The sequence below is a fragment of the Nyctibius grandis genome, chromosome 15, assembly GCF_013368605.1.
Source record: "Nyctibius grandis isolate bNycGra1 chromosome 15, bNycGra1.pri, whole genome shotgun sequence".
Classification (NCBI taxonomy): domain Eukaryota; kingdom Metazoa; phylum Chordata; class Aves; order Nyctibiiformes; family Nyctibiidae; genus Nyctibius; species Nyctibius grandis.
The window spans coordinates 4,757,941-4,770,179 of record NC_090672.1 but is presented as its reverse complement, the minus strand read 5'-3'; the positions used below and the strand labels follow the sequence as shown (position 1 = coordinate 4,770,179).

The 12,239-nt window shown below is 53.7% G+C and overlaps 1 protein-coding gene across 3 annotated transcripts in view; it reads right to left on the bottom strand.

Annotated features, from left to right (window-relative positions):
• SEPTIN9 (septin 9) overlaps positions 1 to 12,239 on the bottom strand; it is a 103,558-nt gene that overhangs the window by 51,024 nt on the left and 40,295 nt on the right. For all 3 annotated transcript variants that reach the window (XM_068413288.1, XM_068413287.1, XM_068413286.1), the window contains exon 2: positions 10,145 to 10,804. In XM_068413288.1, the coding sequence (XP_068269389.1) occupies positions 10,145 to 10,804 (660 nt within the window). The remainder of the gene's footprint in view (positions 1 to 10,144; positions 10,805 to 12,239) is intronic.

Below are 12,239 nucleotides of genomic sequence, written 5' to 3'. Positions count from 1 at the left end.
GTAGGAGCCACACAGGGCATGACAACACCTCTCCTGTGGCCACATCCCACCCAAGTCCTGCTTGTCTCATAATTTCCAGTCCAAACAAGAATCTCTCTAGGGCACGGCTATGCCCAACCACCCTACACTCAGGACCACCAGGTTTGGAGAGAGCAGGGCTGGAACAAGTTCACATCCCACAGAGCAACATGCAACCAAGGTCCATCCTCTGCAGATGCACTGTGATGGATCTAATGCTACCCTCCAAGACCACCCACATCTCCCTGCTCCCAGCACTGATGTGCTGCGTTATCAAGGTCTCCTCCGCATTTCAGAGTGATGAACTATCTAAAGCCTGGGCAGCATCCCCACTGCTCAACTGCGTCCTCTCATCTTCTCCAAGGCCACCAGAATGGGTGGACAGGGGATCTCAGGGGCGGCATGACCCCCAGGAGGGCCTCAGCAGCCTGTGAACTCGGCCTCCCACTTCCACCCCCTTTATCTGCGCATTGGTCTACAGGAGGAAGTGAGTTCAGCCAGAGTTTGTCTAAACAATTATGTTTTGTCAGAAAAGCTGCTCAAATCTACTCCTTTTTCCCAGGACAAATCTGGACAACTCGAAGGTAATCTCCATTCTCCTTTCTATCTGCACAAGATGGAAGCAGAGGAGGAGGACATGAGGCAAAGAGCATCCAAACACCCCACCAGTGCCTGCTCCACCTCCCTTAGTGTAGCAGTCTCCATCACTCATAAATTAGGAGGCAGCATCCATCCCCACATCTGCTCCCCACACATCCAAAGTTTGCCTTCCAAATTCTTTTTTCCCCCTCCTAACTACATGTTTTTCAAATTTAGGAGGAAGCAGAGTGAAGAGCAGAGTAGACTGGAGAAGGTTTTGATACAGAAACCATTTGATACCCTCCCTCTCCTCTTGGACAGCTGAGGACCTCTCTTTGTAGAGCCACTCAAGTAAGCTGGGCAGAGCAGCTTCTCCCATCCTGCATGATCCCACTGTGCCTCTACAACCAGGACCAGCAATTTCCTTATCAATAGCTGAACCTCAAAGAACAAAGGACTCAATGCAAGGACCAAACCCAAAGCATCTTGCCATGTTTACCACCTCCCTGTTACAAAAGAAGAAACTGGAGTGGGTAGAGGGATTCACCCAGGACAACGAGTAAGCGAACAGCAAAGGCAGGATCCTGACTAGGCTCTCCTGCCATCCAACCTTTTGTCATCTTCTCAGTGTTCTTCTGGCTCTCGGTCCCTGAACTCATTTTCACTACGGATGGGAGTGAGCTGTCAGTGAACGCCCCAAGTACGTCACACACACGATGGAGGACAGCAACCTCTACGCCCTAGCAGCATAGGCCTGCGCATTCATAGCTTCAGAGACTGCAACCAGGGACTCATCCTGTATTTCCAGGTACCAGAGCTGCAGAGAAGAGCTCAGAGGACACCACCATTTCAGTGCATCAGTAGAAGCAGTACAGCCTCCCAAATCAGAGCAAATAACAAGCTGAGTGAACAAAAATGCCCATCCAGAGTCACAACGTGCAGAAGAAGGAAACACAGGCAGGGGCTCCAGCCCAAGCTGGGTAGGGTAATACCTGTGATGTCCGTCCAGATCTACCAGTCACACATGAAATATGCCCCAGGTGCATTCACACTGGAGCTGAAAGCAATGTCCTACAATTTAAGGCTTGTAAGCTACCATACAGTTGTAACTGAGTAAGCTCCTCTCAGTAGATTATGTATCATTAGCTTTTACCACTACCCTCTCCTCCTAGGCACCATACCCTTTTGGATTCCCATCTAATCTTTCCCTGAGATCTCCCCAAACTGAGCTTTTCTTTGAGAGAGGGAAGAAATGTCTGTCCACTCCATGCACAGCAGGAGAGGAGGAGAGGGGAAAAGACAGAGCCATCATAAAAAGTTAAAGCACTATCGATAAGCATCAAAGACAGTCTGACCCATGCACTTAAGTAAACGATTGTTCACAGTGACCTGTTTGCAGAACAACCTGACACAGGGGGACCAGGTTTGCTGGGGTCAAGCACTATTGGTAACAAAGGATTAGTGGCTTGCACAGTTCTGTCCTGCTGCAACATCCCTTTTCACCTCCATTCCTTTGACTCTGGAAAAAATATAGGAAGGTAAAATTTGTCTCGCCCAAATGGAGACATCTCCAGCTGAACTGATCACATAGGCTCTCTTTACATTCAGCATAGAAAAATAAACCCTTTGAGGACACGATTCACACCAACCTAAAGGAGACATCCAATGGTTAGCTCGAGTGCAGACATCTCAAGCGAGACAGTGTGAATGCCATACAGTACGTATGGATGAAGCCACATGCAAGGGACCCATTGGGAGCGCTGCCTTCAAAGGTCTCACTCGCAGATAGACAAAGGTTGGATTCACAAAGAGATAAAAGGAGGTAGGTGCTAGGCTCCCACTAAATATTTTTGGACCCCTTGGGAACAGTAGCCAGGGACCATGTCAGAGCTGCACCACAGAAAGCCTCTGCAGACCCAGAATTCAGAGAACACCCAGAGGCTGGTGTCTCCATGTAGCCCACACCCAGGGCTAAACAATAACCAGCTGTTCTATCACCCAAGACCTCTCCCCAGCTGAAAAGGGGAATTGGGAAAAGGAGGGAGACTCATGGGTTGAAATTTAAACAGATTTAATAAAATAAGAAAACCAATATCAATACTGATGCTAATACAAAGTACACAAGTTATACTTAGCCCATATGGTAGTGGTGAAACTCTCCAGGGATGGCAACCATTGAGTGAGGAGAGAGAAAAGAAGACCAGAGAAAAGAGAAGAAGAAACCCCCAGCCATCCCCAGCAAACTTTCCAATTTATAGTGAACCTGACTTCAATGTTACAGAACACACCTGTGGGCCAGCCTGGGGCAGCTGCCCTGGCTTACTGCTAATGGCCTTGACCACCATGGCTGGCCACAAACTGAAACGAAATGCAACAGAAAAGTGATTCTATAATTTTATCCCCACAAAACCAGGACAGCTGGTAAGACTACCCATCATACAACTTGGACATCATCTCTCAGGTTGAAAAGCTACATGTAAGTCCAAGGTTATGCTCATATTTGCCACAGCATCAACAATCTTTGAACTTCAAGGTGTTGAAAGATGCTTCGTTTCAGTCATTCTTCATCCCTGTTGCACAAATTGCCTTTGCTATGCAAAAACCAACCCACTGCTGCTACACAGAAGAAACTACAGACAAGACAAGTCACGGAGGAGCCGAGCAACCGAAAAGCCCCGTGCTGTCACTCCTGATCTGGCACAGCAACCTTAGATGGCTTGTTAAATTTGCTTTTCATAAGTGCACAAACATCTGCAAAGTTTTGTTGTTTGCAAAACATTTTGGACCAGACCCTCCAGTCCAGCTTTGTCTCCCAATATGTCCCATACTATCTTCATGCCAAGATAAAACAAAACAATTCAAGACAGTGAAATATTTATGCGTGTGACCCTACAGGAATCCAGGGAACTTCTACGCAGAGACCCATTCAGAAGACAGACGAAATGAATGCCCCGAATTGAACTAACCCGAAGGCAAGCAGCCCTCTCCCCAAGTCCCTCCTTTAAAACCTATAACAGATGTAAGAAAAATTGGGCCCAAAGAAGTCTGAGCACAGGCTGCAATCCAAGACCAGCTGCTTCTTCCATTTATAGCCACATTCACTTCAGCTTCGTCACAGCATCTTGGACAATACCAAAGTGTCTGTGTGCCTGTTTGTTTGCTGGAGGAGTAAAGAACACAACTGGCTTGCTGTCAAGTGGTCTTTTTTGCTCACAACAACGTTTGATCTTCTCAAAACAAAGTTATCTCTTTATAATCTCAATTCAGTTCCTCAAATGCTCTTACGCAGTTTATGGAGTTGGCACTGTACCCAGCCTATGGTGTCCCTTCAACTACTGGCCAACAGAAACATCTCAGGCAGGGACAGAGGTCTAGAAATAGTTTAGAAGAACATAATTTCTTAACTACATAAGGTTCATCACCATTGCCATCACCTCCCTCCCCCAGCAGACCGCAGAGAAGTCACAAAACGAGTGGCCAGGCCTTACTGCAGGAGATCAAAGCAAACTCTTTGTTTTATCTTGGTCAAGATAACGGATTTTATTTGCCTTATCAGCCCATAGGATGATTAACCTAAATGTGAGAAAGCTTGAAGATGCCAAAGGAGCTGATGGGCGGGGAGCATGTTCCCCAGCACGACTGCCATGGGCTCCAGACACACAGATACCGCAAGATAAACAGAGAAACTCTTGGGGCTGGTTCGTACATGCCACCTTCAGCCAGGGCTGCATCTCCCATCGCCTTCCAGTGTCGCTTACACGTACACAAACCCAACGGCAGGCAGGAGCGCTCACCCGTGTTTCTCAGCACAGTAGAAGCAGCTCTCTGCCCAGGGGCTGCCTGGAAGGCAGCAGCTGCCCCGGTTTGCACACACAGAGGTGCGGAGCCAGGAGGGTCCTGCAGCTGCACAGGGCTCACACCCCAACACAACGAGCACAGACCCCACGAGCCCACAGAAAGCCGACACTCCAGGTGCCGTGCAGTTGGTCACCTTCTGCCTGGAACAGGAGGCTTTGACCTCTACAGAGACACGTTCAGCCTTAGATGCTTCCTGCAAGGCTCAGGAAGCAATGACAGTGACGCACAACCTACCCCACAGACCCAACCCAGCAATGGAAGAGACCTGCCAGGTCGTTAAGCCCAGCGCCAGGAGGACTCTGCAGCTCAGCATCCAGGGGTTCACCCTCTCCTCATCTCAAACGACACAAGGCAAGGGCCCTCCCTTTGGGAAGGGCCCTATAGGAACTGTAACATTTCCTATGGGAAACTATTCCTTCGCACAATGGGGAGATCACCACTTTTCCTACGGGCCCTCGGGGACTTCCAACAGGGCAAACGAATTCTCCCTATGATTATACCTGGGTCTGGCTGCGGGCGCTGGAGCCTGGGGGCAGGCAGGCTCGCTGCCTTGGGCGCATCCTGCGTGGCTGGAGCACCCACGTGGGACCGTGACGGCATCCACATAAACCGTGCCCACGCAGACGCGAGGAAGGGGACACGTGAATGCCAACACGACCGGAGCTGAACACGATGTAATGAGTTTGGGAACAGCGTTCCTGGGGGAGCAAAGATGTGCAGCAGAAGCACCATCACATCTACATCACCTCCTTCCCGACATCCTCAGTGCCCAAAAGGAACTGAGGCACGCTGGCCGTCCCCGCACAGCCAGGGACAGAGCACACGGTGGGGGGGTACAGCAGAAAGCACCCGGCCCCCTGCTGCCCTCCCCACGCGGGCAGGAGGCCATGCACGTGGTGTCCCCGATCAGGCAGAGTCTCCACGATGGGACGCCATCATCTCCCCCACACACTCCCACTCCTTCATTCCAAGGCACTGGCGCTGCAGGTCTCCTTTTTTCCAGATTATCTCATTTTTGGCACCTGAGTTCACAAACTGGAACTCGGCGTTTCCCACTCGGCCCCTCCATTTGGTATCTCGGGCTGTAGGCACTTTCCCATTAAAAACCATCATAACAACAACAACAACAACAGACTACCCGTAATCTAGCCCGAATGTGTCAGCTGGTTTTAAGGAAATCTTTCCCTACAGCTTTAACCTCTTTGTACAGTTAAATTGTGGCGCAGCTCGGGGAGCTGGAAATGATTACTCACGGCTGCTCCACTCAGCCCCGGCCTCTTTGTTGCAGGGAGCATCGCCACGTTAATGCTCGTCCAAATCCCATTAACCCCCCAGCCCAGCCCCACACTTGGCGTCACCCTTGCAGGACAGCACAGAAGAACAGTCGCCCCAAGGCTCGGGTGGCTTTGCTTCTCTGTCCCTGGGTGTCCATGGCAGGACGAAGGCTTGAGGCTGGCTGGGGGGGGCACTGGGCTTCAGTCCCACCGTGGCTTCCCCAGCACACAGCAAGGGCTCCCTGGTTTTCAAAAAAAAAAAGTTTTCTTTTTTTTTTTATTTTTTTTTTGTTCTAAGGGAGCCTCTAAAATAGCAAGTTCTAAAGAAAAGGCTTTCCATAGTGGTCCAAGGCTGCAAAAGAGTGAAAAAGTGGAATTGCTTCACTTTCCTGATGTCATCCTGCTTGTTCTGCAGCAATATAGGAGAGGGGACCCTGCTGCTTTTTAAGAGGCGCCTGGCACCCTGCGTGGCTGTCCCAAAGGGGGCATGGCATCAGGCAGTGATGGGACAAAAACTCCACAAAAGCTGAAAGCTCAGAGATGGTTCAGACTGTTTTGCCTGTCACCATGGTGGGACATGGCTATCACAGAGGAAGGTCAAGGCCCTGTTTTAGGTGAACGTTCCCGTTATTCATTGTATCTGCCTCGATTTATCTAAACAAGCTCCAGAGCATCTTCGCAAGAAAGGACCATGGGGGAGGAGAACTTTGGCCCTACCAGTTGCCAAGAGCAGGAAAATGGGGCAAGGGCAGGAGCAGGCAGCAGAGCCGCGGTGGAGAGCCTGCCTTGCTGGCAGTGTGGCCCTGGGCAACGTGACCACAGTAGCTTGTATGGACACAAAAAGGATCATCAGATCAAACTGGCTTTCACTTCTCATCTGGGACTGCTTTTAATCCATCACCTGAGATCCCAGAACTAAGCCTTCATCCCAAATACAAACAGGTTCAGATTTGGGGTGAGCAGAGACAGAGTATTAAACCAACGTGGAAAACATTAACTTTTCTGAGATCAACAATGTCTTCCCCACCTCCCGACCACGACCACCACCGTGTCGCAAGGCACGAAGAACAACACGTTCAACCACGCGTGCACAACACCAGCGTCAGTGATGGGAGGCACCAGTGGAAGGGGACGCCGAGGCAGGACGATGCGGCAGGATTAGCCACAATGGACTCAATGTGGCTTTTCCTGAGGATTCACCTGTCCCACATCCAGGCTCAGGAAGAGCCCTCAAGATCCCACCTCTGCAACGGGCCAGCGGACGTCTCTGGACAAAGTATTGCTGCTCCCACAACGATTCCCCTTTCCTCTCCCAGGCAGCCTCACTCAGCTGCAGTGGGAAGGAGACTGGTGGGGCTGCCCCCCTGCCAAGGGCCGCGGGGGACACCCCAGGCAAAGCCACTGCTCCCAAAGGCAGAGAGAAAGAAGAGGGTCAGAAGCAGGAGGAGATGGGGGCTGAGCAAGCCAGCACCCCGCTGGCTGCGACACCAGCCAGGGTCACCGAAGCAAGACCCAGCTAGCAGGCAAAGGCAGCGGGATGGCAGCCCAGGCAGCCGGGGCACAGCCACCCACCTCGGCCCTCCCCACCGTGCCGGCTCCGCAGCGCAGTGCTATGGGGAGGAACCAGCTCCGGCCACGCTGGCGCGGGCACCGTGCACCCCGCTCGGACCTGCCCAGATCTCTCTGGATGACTCAGGCTATAGCAATCCACATTGTCCGGTCACCCCATCACATTTCCTTGTCCCAGCTGGGGAGCACCAGACACTGTGGTGGTGGTCCAGCTTTGCCCAGGATGCTGGTGCAGGGGTACATCGTGCCCGTGATGTGCACCCACGTCCTGTCTATCACCGATGGCCCAACCCAACACCAGACCCACAGATGTGCAGCCATTGCTGCCCAGGGAGCACAGGAGAGCGTGAGGACTTGAAGAGGGAGAACAGGGATGGGGAGGAATATTTCTTGCTCTTCTGCCCCACAAAGACACCTCCTGCCCTCCTCCCACCTTGAGAACCACGGCTCCAGAGCAGGATCAGCCCATGCCACCAGCCACACGGCCCTAACGAAGTTCAGCGCTATAATTATTCCTTTCCTTTGTGGTTTGCTCTGAACTGCTGAGCAATCTGCAATTGTCCTTCTCCGACCGGCCTCTTCCTGCACAACACGCTCTCCCACATACCTTCGGCAGCGGGACGAGGGGTTAAGGGCAAGGCAAGGCAGCTGAGTCCCAGCAGCTGGGGGAAGGCAAGTCCCAGCACAGGGCTGAAGGCAGCTGGAGGCAGCTGTCTGCGTCCCCTGCTCAGCTGTTCATGCTGGAGAACCACTGAGCAACGGGATCGAGGGGTGTCCAGTGCCACGGGAGCATCTCTCGGGTGTCCCAAACCCTGGGAGCAGCCAGAGGGAGCAGGACTTCATGCCACGTGTTGTCTCTGCTGCAGACACCAGGGAGCCAATGTTCCCACTTGGGGGGTTGTGGTGGGGCCAGAGCTGCAGTGGAGCTGGCGAGTGTCGGCAATGCGCCTGCACCCATCTGCAGGGCTCCCTGAGGGTCCCTGCGCAGACTCCCCAAAACTCCTCCATGTGCTTACACCAGCGACAAGGAGAGATCCCATCCACCTGCCCAGCATCACCCCAGGGTGGGTGTTGTGGACCAACGGGAGAAGTGCCCTGAAACGGGGTCCTGCGCGAGACCAGCCCAGGGCAACTTCAAGTCATGGCGATGGAGGAGGCTGGAGGTGACCAGGAAGGGGACATGGGCTCTGGCAGCGACTCTGGGCTGTACATCCATGCTGACACGGAGGGAGAGGAAGCCAGAGCCCTCCCTACCCCTACGACTTTGTCTCCTTGCTCTTGGAGGAGGCATTTAGACTGACAGCCCCTTTTGTACCAGGACCAAGGGCTGGCTCGCTCTGCAAGGCAGACCCCAGACAGCTGGGCTCTTGGGTAAAACTCATCCCCAGCAGCTGTCCTGGGCTTCTGGAGTCCTTTTTGATGAAAAGAGTGCTCCCTCTCCAACCCCCCACCCCGAGCAGCTGGGGGATTCAGCAGCTTAGGTGGTCTTCTGCTCTTAAAGTGCCCAGCCATCCATGGTTCAGAGCTTGGGAAGCTCAGAGCAGCCCAAACCCAGCAGGACGAGGCTGAGCACCCACACACAGAAGAAGATGGGCCTCCTGGGCACCACGCACATGGCAGCTGGGGACACAGAGCCCATAAGGGAGACCCAGGCTGAACCCCATCATTGGGCTGGGTCTTAGAGCTCAGCCATGCCCGGATGGAGATGGACCAACCTGCTACCCGCTGGAGGTGATTGTCCACTCTCTAAAACCCAGCTCAGAAAAGCCACACCTAAGCTATACACGTGCATAGTGAGAGAAACCCACTCAAGTCTCACAGGTTCAATATTAGTTCCACCACTGACTCCTGATTTGATTTAGACCATACACACACCCTAAAGCCTGGCCTCTCTGCAGACCCCGTTACTGCCCAGTGACCGCAGGGCTGCACGCAGGGAGAGGAGATAGAGCAGGAACAGGGGACCATCCCATGGTGGGGAGAGACAAGGACGCGTGGTCCAGCTCTGGGGTTAGGCACGGACCTCCCAGGTCCTGGCTCGGCCACCGCACACCATCCCACAACCCGTGGGGAGAGGCACAGGGTGGGGTGGGGAGGTGGTGCCCTCCAACCGACCACTGCATCCCTCGCAGGAGAGAGCTCATGGGTGATGGGGAATGGAAAAATAATTAACAGGCCAGAAGAGAAAGAAAAAAATCTTCAAAACATTAGGGAGAATAAATGACGGCTGGTGGGGGAGGGAAGCTGGCTTTAATACGGGATTAATCGAAAACAAGAACAACAAGACAGAGCTAATATAAGCCAGGGCTCCAGTTTAATAGTGGCTCTGGTCCATGATGTTATTAGACTTTGGCTCCAAGGCCAAAAAAACCCTGACTCCTACTAATGAAGGGGCGGTTTCTGCCCCACAACCATAAGCAACACCACTAAACAACAAGCCACCACGGCAGCGCTTCCCCAGCCACCGCCTCGCCAGCACCTCCGAGGCTTTTCTCGGTGCTGCACAGGCGGGTGGGTCCGCACACGGGGCCCAGGCTGGCAGAACTGTCGTTTTCTGCAAGCACTCAGGCTTTTGGCATTGTCATTTGTATTTCCTTATAGGCTTGATAGCAGTTTTTATTGGAGCTGACAGCTCTTTCAGCCAGGATAAACCCAAGGATAACAGCCATGTGTGGAGACACATCTGAGCACAGATCCAAGACCAGCCTTGAAAGGCAGCACCACCGGAGCTGGAAGAGCAGCACACAACACTCGGTGTCCCCGCACGGGCTCTGAGCCCGCAGCAAGGGACGAAGGCAGGTACCAGCCAGCGTCCCACCCAAGCAGCTGCCCGGAGCTGTACTCACCTTCTTCTCTCTTTGGTGGGCTCTCCATCAACGCCAGCTGTGGCTTTGGCTCTGCCTGGGGAGGCTGGGTGGCCACGAGAGGCTCCGAGCTCTCCACTTGCCGTGCTGGTGGAGCTGGGACCTCGGCAGCCTTCGCTACCTGAATTTCCACGCGCTTGGTGGCCGTGTCGGGCACAGGAGCGCTGGCCGTCTCGGCTCTTCGTTGGGGCATCTCGGGTATCTTTGATGCCGGCGCGTCCACCCTCCGGAGAGCCGGCTCCTGGGGCTTGCCGAGGGTGATCTCAGTCCTCCTTGGGGTGGGCTCGGGGGGTTTGTGCCCCAGCACCTCTGCTCTTTTGAGGCCAAACCTCGACAACCCTGAGGTGGAGTTCTCCACCTGCTTGGATGAGATGTCAATGGAGATTTCTGTTCTTCTGGACACCGGCTCAGGCAGTTTGGGTCCAGAGAGCTCCACTCTCCTCAGAGAGGGCTTGGGTGATCTTTGGCCTGTGGGGTCTGCATGTCGGGCGGACGGCTCCGAATTCCTGGCACCGAGTTCCTGAAACTTCTGTGTGGAGCTGGACACGGCAGACCTGAGGAGGGGGTTCGGGGTCCGTCTTTGTGGAGTGGAGGAATTTGAAGACTGATCTCCCTCCTCGACCTCAAAAGATCTTTTCAGAGCTGAAAAACATGAAAAGGAGTTCAGAATTTAGTTACCATCTACCTGAGCATCTCCAGAGACGCTTACAGACACTGCCTGAGGCTCATAACCCCGTTTCTGCTCCTTCACCTGATGTTCATAACCCCACTTAAAGCAGGTGACGACTGAGGGCCAGGCTCTGCCTCTTCACACAAGTTACAAATCCAGTAACAGCACTGGAACCAGAGCCAGGAAATTCAATCCCAGAGTAGAAACCATCCCCAGCTCCCAACGCCTCCCTCTCCCTCTCGCACCCAAAGGATGCGCGGATAAACACAGGCTTCCCGGTGAGCGCTGCCAGCAAAATCCGAATTGGGAACGGGAAAACAGTCCCTGGAAAGCACCAAATCCACGTAAATGCAGCAAGAAAACCAAAGGTGGCAGCCACAGAAGTTCAAATCCTTAAAAACAAACCTAGAGTTCACCCAAGCCAAAGACTGAAGTGCTTTGCAAACACTGACGTGAGACCCCGATACAAGGAAGGGGCCAACTGGAAGGCCTGAGGGGCATCCTAAAATCTAAATATTGTCATCCTCATTTTACCAGCGGGGAAGTCAGGAGGCAAAGAGAGACGGATGCAGCGCCAGATCGGATGTTCTGATTTACACTTGAAGAGGCAGCAGTCCTGCCTTCGCCAGGCCCCAGCACCGTGCAGGATCTGTCCCCGCGCTCTCGGCTGCAGCAGAGCAGACGCACAGGTCACCCCCACACAGCAGAGCAGCACTCAGACATGGGCACATCGTTTGGCTCTGCCCGTCCCATGGGTCCCCTGCAGCACACAGAGCTCCCTGGCCAGGCAAGCTACATGAGACCCCCAAACCCCCCGAGCCAGGAGTGTGTCTAAGGAAACCTGACGGACCTGGTGTGAGACCCTCAGCTTGGGGGCACGAAGCGTCGCCGAAGGAAGCCTCCATCCATGCAGCGATGCTCCCATCCCAGCCACGCAGTCGAGGACCAGTAGCTGTCTGACCACATCCTTGCTCATGCCTGGACATCCACGTGTCCCCCACACAGCCCTTCCCACCCCACTCCAGCCTGTCCTCTTTAAAGAAGCAGATGGTCTTAAGCCCATCAGACCCCCTGCTCCGCACAGGAGCCAGCCAGGTGGAAATGAACAGCCGAACTTCACAGGAATGGGTGGAAATGCAGAGAACTGCTGCTGGATCCCATCCAAACGCCACGGGCTGCCTGTACCTCCCATGCCCCACAGCACCCAGGCAGGCACAGGGTCAGAACAGGATGAGGCACAGCCCTGTGGTCCCAAAGGAGTCCCCATGAGGTGATGCTGAGCCAGCGTGGTGCCAGCCTCAGCCTGATGACAGCCACGCTGCTAACGACCAGCACAACCATGAGTAATGAGCCCACCCATCCTTTACATCAACAGGGTGATATCACTGAGATTCAGCCTTTGAAAAC